General features: G+C 33.8%; 1 protein-coding gene across 1 annotated transcript in view; it reads right to left on the reverse strand.

Moving 5' to 3' along the window:
• Positions 1–1,569: 1,569 nt before the first annotated feature.
• nAChRalpha4 (nicotinic acetylcholine receptor alpha4) overlaps positions 1,570–21,178 on the reverse strand; it is a 63,327-nt gene continuing 43,718 nt past the window's right edge. The window contains exons 5-10 of the mRNA XM_090106705.1: positions 19,706–19,874; positions 18,574–18,710; positions 12,555–12,701; positions 4,126–4,320; positions 2,245–2,467; positions 1,570–1,806 (exon numbers count right to left, since the gene is read on the reverse strand). Of these exons, the coding sequence (XP_089962831.1) occupies positions 1,612–1,806; positions 2,245–2,467; positions 4,126–4,320; positions 12,555–12,701; positions 18,574–18,710; positions 19,706–19,874 (1,066 nt within the window). The 3' untranslated portion in view covers positions 1,570–1,611. The remainder of the gene's footprint in view (positions 1,807–2,244; positions 2,468–4,125; positions 4,321–12,554; positions 12,702–18,573; positions 18,711–19,705; positions 19,875–21,178) is intronic.

A 21,178-nucleotide genomic window follows, 5' to 3' on the forward strand; every position in this document is an offset into this window, starting at 1 on the left:
GAGATATTCAAATTTCAATATTTATTTTCTAAATTTACCAATTACATAACGACTTTCAGAAACTTTACAGCGAAGACATTTTCAAAATTTATAAGCGTTTTATATTAACAAAATCGATTCTGTTACAACAATAACATGAGCCTAGTGGATATTAACTAGACTCGTTGTTCAAAATTGAGCAATCATCACTTATGTATATTGTACTTATAATCATAAGCATTATTCGTTTTGTTACAAGATCTTTTGATCTTTATGGTCGCTTCGTCCCTTTTCTATAGTGTAAAAGTTTTACTAATTGTTGTATTTTGATATTTGTCACCAAAAACAAAACAACTACGGATAGCTCTTCCTTATACATTATAGAAAGGGGACAATAATGAAGTTACTCTTATTTCATAATAAAATCGTTTCACATGTTCTATTCTGCGACAGATTTATAGATATAATAGAAGAGATCTACTAATTGAAATTTGTAATAGAAATAGTTATAGCTAATTAAGTTTAGGATTACGAAGAATTAACTAGGATACTTCAATATAAGTTGTCTATATTGTTAGAAAGATAGAAAAGACTAGACTTAAGTATTAATTATAGTAAGTTTATTTTATAACGAAGATTACTCGATTTTTTGTTACATAAGTTTAATCTTAGTTTAGAGAGATTTTGTTTAGAAAGTAATGAAGAAAACTCAAATAAACTAAACCCTGAATCTAAGTTACATTTAAATGAGTAAAACATGACAGATATGAAATGACTTTTCAAATAAAAACGTAAAAAATTGTAACGTTTAGCAGAACCTTCTACTCAGATAATGTTTAAAAGTCCAGCCCATAAACGGTCTTTTAAATAAACTATTAAAAGTCTCGAGTAAATAAACCAACATTCATTTTATTTAGAAAATTTATTTTATACAGTAAAACCTATTAACTACCATCTAGCCAAGTGCAGAATAGACAATAAGATAATTCTAGAAGGTTCGAGAATGTCGTGGAATAGAACACGTTGTGAAGGGACGGGCGCGCGCTAATGACGAAAATTACTTTTTTTTCTTTTTTCAAATGTGGCCTCTTGTATTTTTTTAAACATGGCCATAACTTTTTATATGAAATAGTTACACAGATTAAAAAATATCAGCTAGTGTTAAGAAATAAAAATTGTAATATTTGTTTTATTGCTAAAAATTATTTTTTAATAAATAAAACACAATATTTTTAAATGCGAACGAATAATAATATTCGTTGGTGGACAAAACCTACGGTACTTCATCATATCATGCAAATCATACTAGTATGTTGATCAATGTTTTGCATTAAAATTTTCGATTAGAAAGAAACAGACACATAAATTGGAGAAAATTATCTTGTTTCATTAAGTTTGATTACATACAAAGGTTTAACATTCAAAATTCTCCTGTTAATGGTGACATTATTTTTATTGAATATGGAACACTCATGACGCAATATTACGTAAATCCTTCTCCATCTCTCCAATCGTCTCTGGTCTATAGTCTGTGGTCTGTTGTCAAAGACCGTTGAAAAGTCCTGTCCGGAATATAGCCTATATTCCATAGTTCCTGGTCTATAGTCTATAGTCGGTTGTCTATGGTCGTGACTAATTCGGCGGTGGGCATCTCACAAGCGTGGATGTGGCGATCTGGTTGAAGTGTTTGTCTATGGGCACGCGGTCATCGTATAGAGTTGGCGCTTGTAAAATTATACCAGCCGTACCAACTAGTACTGCTAGTGTGAATATCCATAGGAATAGACGGTCTAGCACCATGGCTACGTACTTCCAGTCTTCTTTTACCTGTACAGGATTGTAATTAAAGTATGGAGGTAGATGTAAGTTATGTAGTTTCTGTGAAAATAATATTAGGCCGTATTTAGAAAGAGAAAGCTGGAAACATATAAGCGCTTGCCGGCGCTTGCCAGCGCTGGTTCCTTCTACACAAAGGAAGCAGGTTGAAACAGACCAAGACAAATTAGCGTGTTTTGAAGCTTGTCGGAACTTGTCGGCGCCGGTCAGCGCTTATCGGCGCATGTTCATATATTTTCCTGCGCGGGTTACCAGCGCTGACAAGCGCCGGTAAGCGCTTATAAGTTTCCAGCTTTCTTTCTGCAAGGTATATTTTGACAAGTCTATCCCAAAAAACTGAACATAGAAATACATTATTACATACATACATTCGTTAATTTCAAAGACTTATTTATCAAAAACCTATGTCTACTCCCCCACAATACGCACCTTAGTAGAATCCTCCAGCATCCTGGTATGATCTGCTATAAACCGCACACAGAAGCACGTCTTATGTACTTCAGGCGGGCAAGCAGAGTGACTGAACCCAGGTGGGTCAGGCACAGGGCTGAGCGCCTCATCGTCGGGCGAGCCGATCTGCGGCCCTAGGGCTCCGCCCTCAGTGGACCCGTGCACTACGCAGCTACCGCCGAAACGGTTGCTGTCGCTTATGCTGTTGTAATAATGTTACGATTTAGTGGAGTTGAATAAATTATGTGTGATTATATTACGATTTAGTGAATTATATAAGAAATAAATGCATTTTGATCATTGAAATGTGTGTTTATTTAGTGGTTGATATGGAGTTAATAATTCAGAGGGAGATTCAGAATATCTCGTTTTGCAGAGATAATTAATATGACTATTGAAGTGCTTTATATCGTAACTGTTTGTAATAAATATCAGTAATTATGATGTTGTAATTAAACTATTATATTTTGCTTAAAATGTTTATGGACAATGTCGAAATTATGTAGAATTTAAAAGTCATTTGAAATTATTACTAAGAAAATTGATCATGTAAAATTATCTTACATTGCATCAAATTGTTGAATCTCTATCGTCTATAACCTATGTCTATAACCTAGGTAAGAGCATTTTAAGAAACAAATAAGTGAACCCATAACAAATTAAGAAAGCCAAGCCAATATTTCAAGAAACTTCTTAAAAGAATTGCAATTGTGAGTCAATACATAATTCAACGTCCGTCGCATGTCCAATTTATGTGACAAGCCGTTCCAAGCGCCTTTAATTGAAAACCCATTTGACACGATCGGCGTCGAACTAGTATTTGCAGTAATTCGTAGAGAATTGGAAATACTTTGACTGGTAACAAGTAAAACATTTGCTCTAATAATATTATGGGAAATATTATGACGTTAGTTCAAAACGTTTGTGCTAACTTAGATAATAATAATCAGTACGACAACTTGAGGTAATTTAAAATAACTTAAATCTCTGCTCTTATTATTTTATTTTGAGTTTTATTCTAGGTAAAATTTGCACACATAACGAGAGCCTTTCTCAAATAGCATTTCACACTTTAAGTTTGTCTTTATTAGAGATAAATTATCATCCTATTGATTATATCTATACAAAAAGAACTTTCTTAAAATAAAAGCATGTATATTCAAGAGTTTGTTATGTAAGACAAGTAAGCAAGCACGATATGATAAACAAGAGCACTCTACGCCAGGTCATAAAGTTCATACATGACACGACAAACTTCAAAATATATGGCTAGCACATAGAATGTAACGGGGTAATGTAGGTACATATTTCATTTTTATATTGATATTTATGAATGTTATGAATGGCGTTGCTGAAACTTAGAAAGTAATAATACGAGATATACTGTAAAAAGTTTTACTTTGGAAATTCAAGTTTAATTTTTACAAGAAAATTGCCTGAAAATCGGTAGAATTGTCTGTAAAACTATGACACACTTTTTTAGCTCCTAGAAACCTTATAGGCTATTTAACATTACGAACTTTTAATTTTTAACAACATTAGTTTTACAAGTACAGAGTTACAAGTTTCAATTTTCATGAAGTTTATTTCCCATTACATAACTCTAGTTTCGTACTGTATATTCTGCTGAAAACAAACTTTCATAAATATATTTATAGTGTACGAATTTACATAGCTTTAGCAATACATATAATACATAAATAAGTTAAAATAAAATAGGAATTTCTGTTTAACATTACGTACATTTTTATGTACATTATTATGTACATTATTCGCAAGTAGGTAAAGTTAAAAAATGCAATTTCTGCAACATTATACATTTTTACGTATATATTGTGCATTTTATCTACTAAATCTCACCCCGAGTGCACATATGTGGTGTGCGTGAGGTCCTCCTTGCTGGGCGTGCGTGTGAGCGGGCGCAGCGGCGCGGCGGGCGGCGGCCACGCGCCCGGCGCGCAGCAGTCGTCGTCCGCCGCTGCGAGCCGGTACGGGTACAGCGGGCGGGCTGTGCCCCCGCACCGGACCACTACCCCGCATGTTGTGAAACGCGATCTGTGTCACAGAATAGTTAATAGTACAGGCACAGTATTACAATATTTCCTAAATAATATTGTAATAATGTGGTACAGGTACAGAAGAATTACTCGGCAAGAAGATTTAATAAATGCGAGCCTAACTACTACGCGATACAGTGGTATTTAGCTTGCACAAAATTATGTAACAATAATTTTATTCACCTACAAGTTTTGTCTCTTTCTATCGCGTGGCCCTTATCTTTTCTTACGCTGTAAGGGGTTGATTCCTAGTACTTATGTATCTATGTATATGTATTCTATTTAGGTATTAACTATTAGTATTATTGTAATTATAGGTATTCGCTGTTATGTAACGATTAAGGCGTATCAAACAATAATTATACCACAGATTATTTTATGACACATCATGCACTAACTTGCACACACATAACGTAATAGTGCAACGAACCTATACTATGGAATAAGATAAAAATACATGTCCTATATATTATAATTACATACTTATACATACAATAAACAAACAAATAAAAGCCTAAGTAATTATTTATTGTTTCAGGTTTTAATAAATTTTGTATGCATGCAAGTAGGTAAACATCATAACATTGCCTATACCTCTTAGAAAACATCCCAAAACATGTTCGTAATATAGTATAAATTATAAGGCTCAAGTCACAAATATAATACATTATGGATCGAGGTATCCTTATTTACGCAAGACTTACGATGATATCCAAAGGAGGTATATCTTTCATAGCACTTGACACAGTAAGAACACTTGTGATAAGGCTGCGTGCTTAGGGATAACTCAATTTGAGATAATTAGGAGTGGAAAAAATATATAAAATATGATGAAATAAATATATTGGATACTCGTCTTTTTCGAAGTTATTCTCTCGAAAAACAAAAACGACAACATTGATATTCTTCAATTATATTATCAAAATTTAGATTTAACTACTTATGACTTTTTTCACAATAAACTGAAGCCTTACCAAAACGCTTGTCTAAAAAATATAATAAATTAAATTTCATTATAAAAGTATAGGACCTAACAGCAAAACACGTATTACATCGTAGTAACTGCTTACTATTTAAAATGAATCGTTTTATACGATAAAGGGGTATTCCCCTTTTCGGGAATTTTACTCCCGATATATCGATTTTACGAAGTTCAGATTTGTTGAACGCACACTGCAGGATAGAAATATATGTGGCGAGTGATTTAGTTTGTACCACATATTATTATGTTCTGATTTACCGATAGAATCACAAAACATCTTGTAAATAGAACTATACTATTATACATATTAATATATAAGACGTTCTCCTAATACTATAAGCTCCAACATAAATACACATCTTAAGAGATTAAGGATTTGTACACGATTGCAGCGAGAAAGGTCAGAGTTATGTCCTATATCATATATAGCCTTCAGCTATATCTCACTAAGACCCGATGTTATCACACTAGAGTGAAGCATAAAGTGTGCTTGTGGTTATAATTTTAGATAGCAAATAATAGCAAACTCGTGTCGGAGGCCAAGAGCTTTGCCCGCGTAGAGCTTGTTCTACGAATTGTAGAAGTGCTACGCGACAATGCTACACAAGTTTTCATACGATCAGCTTTTAAATATCGACCTTAATTGCAATGCCCAGATTGCGTTTGTAAACACATTCACACGCAAAACATTTGCACAAAAAACAATACAACGCGCTAGATTTTATTTGAGGTCATCCAAACGTGCAGGGAGTGAGAATCCTTGCGTCTGTATAAAATGTTATTGCGTGGTGTTTGTTAGTTGTTGTCTTTGTTAGCGTGGTGTTTGTAGTTACTACAAACAACAACAAATGCAAAAGATATTCGTCAACAGCATTGGCCACGGGGCCTGGTGACAAGCCTAATCAGTGAGAAGGAACGAACCGAGATGGCACTTATCTACATCCATTTATCTACCCCAAAACGTCCGTTAACTAAATTGACAGCGACGCTTAATTATATTTTATAAAGACAAGATAGAGCTGATGCAAATACCGCCTTGTTTAATTAGAACATTTGTTGGTTAGTAATTAAGTCATGCATTGGTTGCCGGGTGGTATTATCAAATGCCTAGTAAGTTAGTAATATGATTGACGTTAATGACGACCTTACTAAAATGAACATGATGTCTTGGTGATTTGCTGCAATTAAACAATAATTAAATGTAAAAAATTGGTGGGAAATATTCAGAAAGATTAGTGAAAATTTAATACAGGTAAATGAAATAATGTAAAATCGAGCTAACCAGTCATCCATACACTTTTAATTAACTACGCAGTGTCAGTTATTCAATCAAACCAAACTAGTGCAGATAAATGGTATATTAATTGCGGTTGGCAATAATCTATCTCCAATCTGGGCACTCTGAGAGCTATTTAGATAAGCATCAGAGCATCGAAACCGCAAGCACGGCGTAACTACTTGAATAATGGTCTCCAATCATCGCGTTTTCAAACGGAATTAGATTATTAAATATAGATACAATAAACGACTAACATAATTATGAAACTTAACAGATTATTTTATCTTCAATCTGTGGTGTATTCAGGAACGAGTAAACATGCAATACTAACCTATGTATTGAGTTTTATAGTCGACTAGCTGTGTCCTGCGGTTTTACTCGCATTGCTCCGCTCCTGTTGGTCTTAGCGTAAGGATATTATAGCCTATTATAGCCAAATGGGCTACCTATGGGCTGTTAGAACATCGAAATAATTGTTCAAATCGGATCAGTAGATCCTGAAAATAAAGCGTTCAAACTCCTCAGCTTTATATTATACTAGAGGTCCGCCCCGGATTCGCTCGTGGTACATATTTCGCAATAAAAGGTAGCCTATGTCCTTTCTCGGGTATCAAAATATCTCCATACCAAATTTCATGCAAATTGGTTCAGTAGTTTAGGCGTGATTGAGTAACAGACAGACAGACAGAGTTACTTTCGCATTTATAATATTAGTATGGATTAGTATTAGTATGTTTTGTAGTAAAACAAAAGAAAACATCTTTAAGGTAAAGTCGTAGTTGGCAAAACTAAGATAGAACACTGTCTATAATTTGTAAGGGAGAGGGCCATCCATTACCGCCCCTTGTCGATGTGATCTGATTAATTAGGTTTTATATGTGTAGTGGGAAAATTGATTGCACATGTTGAAATACGATAACAGTACGTCAATTGATTTAGGGATTTGTAAATAATGTCAAGAAAATTACAAAAAATAAAGCTTTTTCTCCGGGAAATTGCTATAAACGGAAGCGAATATATATTTAAGAGATAAAATTAATGTATGTTATTCGAGAGATTCCACTCTAACGCCTACCCTCTTATAAACTTCCCTCATACGAAATAACAAAACAACAACAAACAAAATAGATACAGAAATACCCACAGAACACCAAACCTCACGTTCTGTAACAAATAATTACGGTACGTGTGTACAAACATATTAAACTAGCTGAGCTCCGCGGTTTTATCCGCAGTGCTCCGCTCCTGCTGATCTTAGCGAGATGATACATAGCCTATAGTCTTCCTCGATAAATGGGCTATCTTACACCGAAAGAATTTTTCAAATCGGACCAGTAGTTCCTGAGACAAACAAACAAACTCTTCAGCTTTATAATATTAGTATATAGATTTAATAATTCACTTCGGCCGTATCGGCATGTAGGCAGGATCTCTAATTACAGAAGTGGTGAAGCAATTAGGATCATTTATGTGTTTTGTTTTGTGTTCAGTTATTAGGTTTTTAGATAGTAATATAGTGGATGACTAGAAAATGAATGCTGCGGGTAGTGCTATTAGCTAGGCTAGACTATTGGCCTAGGCTTATAATGAAATCTTACAACTACTATAGATTTAAGATTTAATTTTATGAAAATAAAGAAAGGAAACCATGTGGCGCGTTAACTTTACGTTAATATATCTATACAATTAAACGAGCAGATATCTGATTTTATAGGGACTAAAATTGGACCATCTTTGAAACTTATTGCGGAAAAAGAATTAAAGAGGGTTCCATCAAAACGCGGACGTCAGCTTTAATAGGAAATATTTGAATGAAAAGCGTTTCATGAATACGCTCTATTGAGTATAATCAAGTAAAATGAATCAGAATCCTTCAGTGGCAAGCGGGAAATATCATAGATTATTTGATTCCTGAAACCGACTGGAGGCAAATGTGCGGTCTCATTAACGTCAGCCAAGTGAAGTTTAACTATTTATCTACAGTTTCATCTGGTAGCAAACTATATTCATGTTGTAAATATGATTTAGTTGGTACATTTATGATTTACAAACTGAATCGTGTTTACTCAAGGTTTACACAAAACAGGAATGTGAGTATACGTGAAAATAATATTTATAATATCCAAAATACATGAGTAAATATCATTCTTATATGAATACTAATTATATGAATACTAATACATATAATATCATTCTTATATGAATACTAATAATACTAGCTTACCGCCCGCGGCTTCGCCCGCTTTGTCTAAAACCTAATAAATTATATACTAAAACCTTCCTCTTGATCACTCTATCTATTAAAAAAAACACATCAAAATCCGTTGCGTAGTTTTAAAGATTTAAGCATACAAAGGGACATAGGGAAATAGGGAAAGAGAAAGCGACTTTGTTTTATACTATGTAGTGATATTAAGAAGCATCAGATAACATTGGTTTGGAAACATAGCCTTTATTAGTGAACAAAGAAATGACAATAACAGAGACTGATGTACAACATTTAGATGCTAAAGCGACTCACTTTACGCTTAATTAACCAACCAGTTAATTACAATAGAAAGCCGATTCAATAGATTCAAATATCAGATATTCTCTCTTCAATAAAAATTTAATACATCCCGTTTCGTAAATGGATAAAATTTCAAAAGCCGACGTCGGGAAGAAAATTGAATTTGTTTAAAGCTGTATATCTCGCAGCTAACGTGATTAACACGCCAGAGGGGAATGTTAATATATTAGTGGGAATTCTTCGACTTGTAGCGTAAGCAAAAACCGTAATTCGTGGAATTACGTAGCATTTAAGTATAATTTTATGATACACTCATTCAGTGCTTTGGTTTCAGGATACGTTATTCATGTTACCGAGAAAACGTCTTAATGTTCCGGTTTAGCTTATCTGTCAGATAAAATGAGTAACAATGTGTGAAAATATGTCGAAATATGCTTAATAGACTATCAGTGACTTTATCAGCAGGTCCTTAAGCTATTAATGAAAAAGCGATCAATGATAGTGTGATTTACTGATAAGAGGTGACTTATAAGAGACTTTGTTAAACTCACATTTTTTTTGTAACATAGCATCAATAGATTCAAACGCTTTCCGATATTCTAGATTCTAGACATTTCTTTTTTAATAGCTTTTTACGTGGGAGTAATGCTTGCCTTGAAGCAAATTATGTCGCGCCCTCGCAAGTGTGGATATTATACTCTTAGAAAAGTTTAGCTTGGTAATCTATCATCATATTGAAGGTATTATTATTAAATTGTATATATTATTAAAAACATACATCAACAGGTCCTAGTGTGATGATATATAGCCTCTAAGCCTTCCTCGATGAGTGGGCTATCTCACACAGAAAGAATTATTCAAATCGGACCTGTCGTGTCTGAGATTAGCGCTTTCAAATAAACAAACTCTTCACCTTTATAATATTAGTATAGATTGACCCTGATTCAAAAATAATGATACTGTTACTTGAAAAATATGAAGGTAATATTTAGTTTTAGAGCAGTCAAATGAGAAATTACAAAATAACAGAAAAAATTGATCACGAGGTTTAATACGTGGGTTTGAATCCCCGCCTTGTGATCGAATCTTTTTCCTTTTATTATATTGTGTTGAAGGCAATAATATCGTACATACGTGGGGCAATTAAAGCCTATTTGACATTTAATATCCTCGGTTGAGTGAATAACCCTTAATATTGTGCGAAGGATTATGTGTGATTTTGATGGGGAAAATATTTCGTGATGAATGTTACACTTTCTGAGTGTTGTAATGTATTATGTAATCAATACGTATTTTTCAGAAACTAAATGTAATATTAAATATCTATGTATATATGTCACGGCTAAGAGCGGGGGCACACGATGCGTTGCGGCGGCGGTGCGGCGCCGGAGCGGTGTCGCTGCGTCGTCTTACATAGAAATATCTGTGGCATGTCACACGATGCGCTCCGGCGCCGCACCGGACTTGTAACCACCAAGACGAGGCGGGGAGGGGTGAATGCGGTGCGACGTCGGAGCGGCACCGCTCAGTTGTTTTGCGTCACAAGGAAGGACACGCTGTGCATCGCTGCTACGACGCCGCTGCGACATAACAACGTTGCGGCGCCGCACCACTCGTGTGCCCACTGACACGGTGAAATCTTTGCGGTGCGGCGCCGCAACGTATCGTGTGCCCGCGCCCTAAAGGTAGGTGAGAACATAAACGATTAGCCGGCTAAACTTAGGTTTATTTTCGACGAGGTGTTAATGTTAGTTTGTTCTATCTTTAGCCGGCTAAACTTAAGTGTAACCGCAGGCCCGTGGCTAAAAATGTCGGGGTGGGTAGATTTGGTTAGCGCCGGGCCGGTGGAGGGCTTGAAGGGCCCGCACAGTGCCAGAAAACACTCGCCCTGTTCCTTACATGTATTATAGTAACCAAATCTACCCACCCCGACTCAGGGCAGAAAGCTGGTGGCTAGGTTAGGTTAGGTTAGAACTCTTAAGACCCGCACGAGCCGAGCGAGCGCAGCGAGCGTGCTGCGGCAGCAGCCGGCGAAGTGCCAGAAAACACTCGCCCTGTTCCTTACATGTATTATAGTAACCAAATCTACCCACCCCGACATTTTTAGCCACGGGCCTGCGGTTACACTTAAGTTTAGCCGGCTAAAGATAGAACAAACTAACATTAACACCTCGTCGAAAATAAACCTAAGTTTAGCCGGCTAATCTTAAGTTTATGTTCTCACCTACCTTTAGCCGTAACATATATACATTGATTAAATGTTAAATCAAATAAAAAATTAGATTAAGTGTAGAGATTTTCCATTTTCTTTATTCATAGTCCATGTTAGGTCTAGTAGGTACCAGAAATTATAATCTTAACGATTAACGTTAACTTCATCCACGTTTTTTTTAATCGTCTTTTATAGAGGTCATACAAATATATAATGTAATGTAATGTAATGTAAGGTAAATTTTTATCAATTCTTATCCTAATTGCCATTGTTTTTTTCAGTAAAGTTTCAAAACTGGACAAAGATTTATTTGTCATCAGTACTTAAAGAAGGCGATTATGAAAGTTATAATTAATTTACACTTGTTAGCCAAACTTAATTAACAAGTAGGCTATTGTAACCATTACTTAATATTCCTGAATCGATTGATACATATTTATATCTCTTAAAATAGTAAACTTAATATCAATGTAGCAAAATAAAAATCTTTGTTAACTGTACATGAACATTTAAATTTATAACACATACTAAAACATTATATAGTTGAAACAGAAAAATTAAATTGATTGATACACCACTAAAAATCAGTGCAGTGTTTTGTAGAGTCAAATAAAACTTAGACTGTTTTCCGATTACGATAATTAAGTAGTCATATTATACCATATTATATAGTATTTCAGCAATGGCATTCAAATATTGAAATGCATATGAATGATGTCTCGCGACTCTAATGGGATTGCCAGTTTCACTGATCGATTTTTGATAGAAATCTAATTGCGCGTAGTAATATTTCACTGCAATACCTTTATAAAATTTTAATAGTGTCTTTAAAGCAATATTAGTAAATACGATTTTTGTGACAGCCTTAATTTATGAATTTTACAATTACAAAATGATGACATGCCTATTTAACAGCTTAAATAAGTATGTAATGATTTTCAAATACATATTAATTAATGATAGAAAATTTAAAACGATCCTCTTTAACAAAAAAAAAGAGCGTGGGTGCCGAGCACACGTGTCAGAACTGAAACTTCTTTGGGAAGATTCAAAGATCAAAATCGTTGTCTTACTTCATGACGTGACGGCATTGTCTCAACGCGCCTAAAGAAGTTCCACTTCAAAACCACTTATTGAAATACATATATCAAAAATCATTACTAGATAAAAAAACACGTTTGCAACATGATGGTGATTATTTTCTATGAAGCAGCATAAAAGGGCATATACACAAAAACAAAATCACATACCTCGTAGTATCAAATTTATACTGCGGTCGTTTCATGAACAGCAGTCTTGGTAGAATGTGTATGAACACTCGCTTCACCCAGGGCGCCATGCGATGGGTCTGTGGTGACCTGAAGTGTACATTCAGTACCACCACCGTCACGCATATACTGCAAGAAATGGAGATTATAATCCAAGATGTAGATATAGTAATTTAATAGAATCTCTTCTCTATACAATATATAAAATTCTCGTGTCACAATGTTAGTTACCAACTGAAGTACCTATATGAAGTATGTGAAGTACCTATATGAAGTATAATATGAAGTATATGTAGCTGTGTGTACCTGTTTGTAAGACAATCTGGAATACAACTTATAACCGAACGGTTGTTTCATTTGAACTCCAAGCCTGTCTACCTCATACTTCACTACGTTTGCCGAGACAGCTAGTATATGTATAAAATTCTTTTCAAATCATAGTATCTTAACCAAATTCCTCAAGAACTTTGGAGATAGTTCAACTAATATTTATACCCCTAGCTGATAAAGAAGACATAGCAGAATAACCTTTACTGGGCAGTTTACTTTATAGTTTATACATTGCTTCGGTGAAAGATAATATCGTAAAGAAACCGCATATCCTTGAAAGTTCAACTACATGGGAAATCTGCCATCCCGCAATTAGCCAACATGATGGATCATGGTTTGAATCCCCATGGGCTTGTGTACAACATAGGTCTGTGCACTGTAGCAGATCGGCTGATGATGATTTTGGCATAGTTTCAGCTAGCATATGATATTTTTAGATTGCATTACAGTAAAAAATTGTATGCATTTCTATGCATATAGTACAATATATTTCTTATCTTCTTGCATTTAAACGATATCTCGAAATCCAAACTGGTAGGAAAGGTACTATCAAAACATTCGAACAACAATAGATATAAAAGATGTTCCCTACACACATTATGGAGAAAGGGCCTTGACAATTGGATTCCTAACCGAAATCTCGAAGAATATTGAATAACTTCGGGATCGAGTTCGCATGCGCGTCTCAGCTAATCAAGATATATGTAGTTAATCAGCGGGGTGGTTGCAGGCGATCTTTGGGCCGCTATTACTTTTTATGCGAAGCGGTAAATTGCGTTAGCCTGCGATAATATAAGTTGTTAATTAAGCTAATATTGTGTAAGAGAAACTTTTATGTTAGGATTTTTGTTAGGTATTATTATAATAGTGTAATTTTTATAATGAAAAATTATAAAATAGCGTATTTTAACACCACGTAGCGATACAAAAGTTGTCCTCATAACATAACAGTGTATATGTCACGGCTAAAGGTAGGTGAGAACATAAACTTAAGATTAGCCGGCTAAACTTAGGTTTATTTTCGACGAGGTGTTAATGTTAGTTTGTTCTATCTTTAGCCGGCTAAACTTAAGTGTAACCGCAGGCCCGTGGCTAAAAATGTCGGGGTGGGTAGATTTGGTTAGCGCCGGGCCGGTGGAGGGCTTGAGGGGCCCGCACAGTGCCAGAAAACACTCGCCCTGTTCCTTACATGTATTATAGTAACCAAATCTACCCACCCCGACTCAGGGCAGAAAGCTGGTGGCTAGGTTAGGTTAGGTTAGAACTCTTAAGACCCGCACGAGCCGAGCGAGCGCAGCGAGCGTGCTGCGGCAGCAGCCGGCGAAGTGCCAGAAAACACTCGCCCTGTTCCTTACATGTATTATAGTAACCAAATCTACCCACCCCGACATTTTTAGCCACGGGCCTGCGGTTACACTTAAGTTTAGCCGGCTAAAGATAGAACAAACTAACATTAACACCTCGTCGAAAATAAACCTAAGTTTAGCCGGCTAATCTTAAGTTTATGTTCTCACCTACCTTTAGCCGTAACATATACAATTTTACGTTACTGTCGCTTACTTTAAGTAAGGACAAATGGACGAAATGTTCTAACTTTCTACCATTTCTACGCATATACCTACCAGTACCAGCAGGTAACTAAGCAGTTATTTGTTAAGGTGTTTTACTCATCATCTGCTGTTGTTAAAGCATACTGACATTATTATTACTACTATGAGAAATGAAGTGTGAAAATTAAATAGGTATATCTGTTTATGTAGTTCCTCATTATGACTCGTTCTGAAACTTGTAAACAACACTTCGAAACCTTCATAAAACCATGAAACATGAAATGATTTTCAACCCTACAATGCCGTCGGATACAAAAGTAAGGCAGTGTGAAAGGGACGAAAATACAAGTCGGATAAGGAGGAAGAGGAGGAAGGCGGAATAAGGAGCTGTCAACTAACAGCGTTGTGACTCGAGTGCCAGGAGGACCCTCGGCTGCTACGTAAACTTTAACGTTTTTATTGTATGCCTCTGTTTGTAGTTTACCTTTTGTTTTGCTCCCAAATTGTAATTGTAAATGCTATATTTTAGTGTTTAGGTAGTACAATTGTGTTTAGTGTATCAGTGTGGAGATAATTTGTGTTATTTCGACAATACTCTAAAGATATTATATCAGGGAAAAGATGCTTTGCTCTAAGTTAAGCGAAGGTTTTGCACTAAATTTAGCAATTATATTATTATGTATATCAGAAAGCTTCCCGGTGCAGGTGTTATTTTTTTGCGTTACAAGAATCTGAATTTGATTACGCCTTTTTATTCCAATATTTTTAAAGGCTTTAGAGAAAGGTTCAAGTTTAATCTACCTCGTGTGTAATGTCAGGCGCTTTTTTATATTCTCGAGACTTCGAATTCTAGATACTCTATTTTAAATCTCAATATAAACCATTTTACTAAGAAATTGAAAAAGTTAAAAGGTAAATTGATGTTCATTAAATATACCGATTCATACGAAAAATCGTTGCATTTCTCGCTGCAACACTCTCCCTTCAGTAAAAGGATTTTCATTCTGTAGGTGTTTTTTTCTTTTCACTTTGGTTTATCGAATGGCGCCGCAGGCAACGGTCAGGTCAGGTCAGACGCGAAATGAAACGTGTAAAATTGTAATTTTCAATGAGTTTATAACCTGGTTTATGTAGTGTTTTGTGAATGAATGAATGAATATTTTTTGTAGTAAACATTATCTATATACATAAATAAAAATGAAACACCAAATGTGTTGCTAAGCGTAAAACTTTAGAAATGCTTGATCAAGTTCTTGTAAAGCCACAGGGACGGTTCTTATGGAGAGAAAACTGATGTCTGATACTACTATGTTATTTAGTTTAATATTAGGTATGTTTCTTTTGCTCTCCATTTCTACACATATAAAATATGTAATTTAAACATTTTTCGTCTGCTTATAATGATGATGAAAACTTTTTTTTTCTCCATTTGCTAACTTCTGAACTAAACGTTGGTGACAATATTATTTTTATCTTCATTAATTCACACCGTATAATAAACCCGAATCAAAATATTTCCACAGGAATGTACCCTCATTTTTGGCATAAACGCTTTATCCCTTCCTTTGTTCAAAGTTACGCAATCAAATATCTTGTTTTGGAAGTGGATTTTAATTTATATGTAAATTGTGGAATGTTATCGTGACCCGGGATTAAATACTGAAACTTATGTTTGCAGTTAAACGGTTTGGTTGAGATTCATTATTTAAATATCTATTTGTAATTGTTATGTTGAATTATTTTTCTTCTTAATCTTTTTCTTTTTGAAGTCGGTTGAGACGTATTTTTATTCTATAGAAATTTAATATTATACGTAGTATTTATGTAATTATATACTTATATCGAGCAAATAGCAAAGGTATAAATAACTAATAAGTTATGGTTTTCAACATACAAAATTATAACTATAATTTAACATTATTTCAATTTGATTCCAATTGTAATTTGAAAAGAAAAAGATACTTTTGAAGTTAAACCTTTTCTCAGAGTTGAAAACCGCTACACGTGTTCCCAGAAGAGAAATCACAGCTTTCAAAGGATTTAGGTAACAAAGTGTCAAAGCTTTCTCTGATTCTTTAGGACCCTAAGAAGCTAGCATGATTTATTTTTAAACTAGTTGCAACCCACGATTTTTTTTAAACAATCTTAATATTTTGTCCCTGCAAACATTTTTCATCCTTACTCTTGTCTCTTATCATTTTAGGGGTATAAAAAATAGATGTTGGGACTATTCTCATATCTAGCCAATAGGCAAAATTTCACGACTATCGGTCCAGCCGTTTCGGTAAAATTGTGACACGAGAAATTTATATACTAGTGATATACAGTGGCGGACGTTTAATTAGAAACAGGTAACACGATGAAGTAGTCATCAAGTTTATTTAACATTTGTGTATTAAAGTATTACAGCCGTACAAATAAAAACTTGCTTATTCAAACCTTATGCAATGCATAGATATGATAAGAATAAATAAAGAATAAGGATGTCATAATTTCTTACAAATAAATTTGGAATAACGTCGATGTAACAATGCTCACGCTATGCAATAGGCGCGAAGCGGCAACGTCGCAATTCATTCACAAAATTATGAAAAACATTGAAATTGTCTACGGTTAAGCCTTGGTGCTGTCATTTTGCTGACGCTCGTTTGACTTCGTCGAATTTGTTGTGAAGTTTCATCATACGATGTTCGGTTTATTTATTTTTTAAATATTTATTGGAAATAATTTAAATATATCATTAAATATGCAAGCAAATGATAGATAACGCTATCCAATATCTGGAGAACAGAAGATAAACCCACCTTGAGATAGAGAGTTGCCAAATAACTGGTACTCAAAACATACAACTCCAGGCTTAGAAGATTTATATTTTCAACGAAAGTGTATATTATTGTGATAAGTTTAGAAATAAGTTTTATGTATGGCGCATGTTGCAAATAAATAAATCATTATAAATATCAAAAGGGTTTTTCATAATTTGGTATATTTTGACATTTCATACAAAATTTTCCATTTCAATAGGTACGTAATGAAATTATTAATTTGCTCAACTTTTTCTACTTCTCGTATTACTCTCATTGCTATTAAGTATCTCAAATTTAGATTGAAAATTGCTTCTAAAACTTGTAAAACACAGCACAATGTACTAAAAGATATGTTATAACTCGGTTATGTCAGACTTATACTAGGGTGGTAGCCGTAATAAGGACGGAATAGCATTAGTATGAATACTTATTACGAAGTTATACTAGGACACATTTATTTCGTGTTTATTTGTATGATTTTTCCTTATTCTTAGTTAATTCTTTGCATAAAATGTTATAACTCGTTTATTTGTACGGCTGTTAGAGATTAAGCATTATTTCATATGTAATAGAACACCCGTTTATCTAGTTTTATAATAAATTGCTTAATTTTAATCAAACGTTAGCTTAAATTAATAAAATCAAACAACTTTAGGTGAAGTCTGATTTCCGCGTATTTTCAGTCTGGACAACAAATTAGAAACAGCATGTTTCGAGTGTTCTAAAGTCAAAACCTATTAAAATGCCGTCAATATTTTTTTCATCTATAAATATTTGCACCGTTTTTTAAACATTCTATCTAAAAGTTTCTGAAAATTAATTTACTTTGCAGCAAAAATGGGTAAAAGTAAGATTCGTGACCCATCAACAAGAAAAATAATTTTAAGTTTACATTTTGACAAAAACTGGAGTTACAGGAAAATTGCAAATCATTTAGAGTGTTCGATAAAAAGATATTCAATGCTATAGTTTATTTCAAAGAGCATGGTACTTCTGATTAAGTGCCTAGAAAAGCTTGACCATGAAAAACTACTGCTCGCGAGTATAGGTAAATTATTCTTTTCGCAAAGATAGATCCATTTAAAGGTTCCAATTCTATTAAAGCTAACGTTTGATTAAAATTAAGTAATTTATTATAAAACTAGATAAACGGGTGTTCTATTACATATGAAATAATGCTTAATCTCTAATACTTTAATACACAAATGTTAAATAAACTTGATGACTACTTCATCGTGTTACCTGTTTCTAATTAAACGTCCACCACTGTATATAATTATGCATAATTTATTTTCATTAAACTTATAAACTTACCTTATTGATACAAGAATCATGGCGAAAATGAGATATTTCCCCAGCAGCGGTACCACCAAGGACGTGGGTGGTATAATCTCTACCACCAGAAGGAAGAACACGTGGAGGCTAATTAGTATCGATATTGATAATGTCACCTGTAAATGTAAAGATAATTAATATTTTGTTTTCTATAAAAAATGTTGTTATGTTATGTTTATGGAAATGTTTAAACAATATGTTAAAAATTTAAACGTATTTAAATTATAATAAGTAGGACGCCATTATAATGAAAAATTCACTAAGTAGGTAATAAGAATCATTTAAAATATAAAATTTTCTTGTTAAAATAATGAATTCTGAATGCACGAAAGTCAATTAATTTTATCTCTAACATTTATTCATTCAAACAAAAACGATATTAAAATTAAGAAACACACAAAATACCGTTGTTCACTTTTACACAAAACGAAATACAATAGTTAACAGCTTGCAGTAAATAGTTACAATTCAATGCTCTTTTTGGAACGTTTGTACACAGAATGGCGTTGTGCAATAGAATTTGAATTGCGAACGCCAAACGAAAAACACACAGATGTAAAATGTAGCATTCTATAAAAAGCGCGCGAAACTGAAAACTTTTTTTAAATCTGTTTTCTTTTTTTTTAGTAGTAAAGTGTTGTATTTGAAAAAAATATAATTTTTATATAAAGAAAAATTCTAAAAACTACCTTGAATCATGGATTCAAAGAATAAAGCTGGAGATAAATTGGAGCAATTTTTTCACTTCGATGTCATTACTGGCGAAGTCAAACGACGCCGTAATTCTCTGAAGACCCTTCAATCATTGGGAGAATATATTAATAGTTTAGTACGGGATTGTTGGCGAACATTTCATTTTACGATTCTTTTCCTCCATATTTTTTGCTTAGTATAAATGACTATCTACAATTGCAACGTTGTATTTTTATGACAGTCATTTATTTTATACCAATATCAAGTTAATTTACATTTTTCTGAAACACTAAATAATTTTAATAAACTGTGCTATAATCATCCTTTGCCTCAGAAAGTTGACAGCTTGTTATGTTGCTATAATTCTTTATCATGAAAAAAAAAAAAACAATCTGTCACATTATAAAAAAAAAAATACCTTCTCCCCGCTATCCGAAGGCAAGTAGAAGGTAAGGACGGTCAGGAACGAGATCCCCATGCATGGTATGATGATGTTCACCGTGTAGAAGAGCGTCTTCCGCCTCATGGTGATGTTGAACGTTATATCTAGGTAGGGCTCGTCGCAGCACGTGTAGAACTTTTCGTTCCTGTGAATTTTGTATGTATAAGACGTGATAGATTTATCGACGGAAGGGAATATTGTGGGAGGTGATTGATGACGCTAAATGCTGAATATTATAACATAGATTTCTAATAATATATTAAGAATGTAAGATATAAATCGATTCATCCCGTTTTTTATACAAAGTCTTTTGACATATTTAGTTGGTTTTTCACGATAAAGAAATTAAAAGATTTTTACTCCAGAATTTTCAATCAATAAGTGTGTAAATGTCACAATAAAAAATTTCAAAATTAAAATTTATATGTAGGTGCGCAAAACGACTTAACTGCTATAAAAAAGTAAAAAAAATATATAATATAAGGTATCTCTATAGAAATTATGTAACCTGCCTTTAAAAAAATTGTATAGGTAACTTTTATGCACCGACATCAAACTTTATAAAACCTGGCACCCAAGACTGAATGAAAAAATAAAATAAACGACGAAACCGCAATATGAGGATTGAGGAGTGCGTATGAGAAATGTATGGCATTTATTCCGCTACCCTCGAGTTCATATGACAATGGCTAAGTTTATAAAATATTTCACAACTCATAGTTTCACTATATAAAAGCAACTATGCAGAGAAAATAAATGTACTGTCTGTGTTTCAATGCAGAGCTTTATTATATGCCAGATGTGTGCCTTATTTTTGTTTGAAGTTTTTCGTTTTTCAATCATTTCACATTTGATCATTATTCTTGTGTATGTCTTTTCTGAAAGCATTCTTTTTTTGTATGTTTGCTTTATTTTGCAAACAAATAAAAATGAAAAGTTTATTCAGAATGTTTGACGTATTAATATATTTAAGAATATTAATTATACTTAGTGTTTGATATAAATTAAACATTTTAAAGTGTATAATAATTTTTTAATCGAATATAAAGCTCCCACTCACGCTCGAGTAACGATGACCATACCCTCAAGAAAAGAATCGAGTAGAAATAAAAATAACACTTTAGTCTAAGTGGTGGCACTTGAAGTGATGTAAATAGGTCTAGCAATTTATAGGGACAAGGTTGGGAGTTGGGACGGAAATATGAAGATTGCTCTACTATTTCAGAATTTATGTCTTGGTTTTCAAAATAAATGTAGCATCAAATACTCAAAATAGTTGACGACGCGGTTGGCGCAGTGGTAAAGTAACTGCCTACTGAGCCGACGGTCCCGGGTTCGATCCCCGGTCAGGGCAAATATTTGTGTGATGAACTCAATTATTTGTTCTTGGGTCTGGGTGTTATTATCTATATATGTATTTATTAAATATTATATTTATCGTCGCCTAGT

This window comes from Colias eurytheme, chromosome 10 (assembly GCF_061535395.1).
Source record: "Colias eurytheme isolate Ceu_HAF_F1 chromosome 10, ilColEury1 Martin Lab GWU primary, whole genome shotgun sequence".
In the NCBI taxonomy this organism is placed as follows: domain Eukaryota; kingdom Metazoa; phylum Arthropoda; class Insecta; order Lepidoptera; family Pieridae; genus Colias; species Colias eurytheme.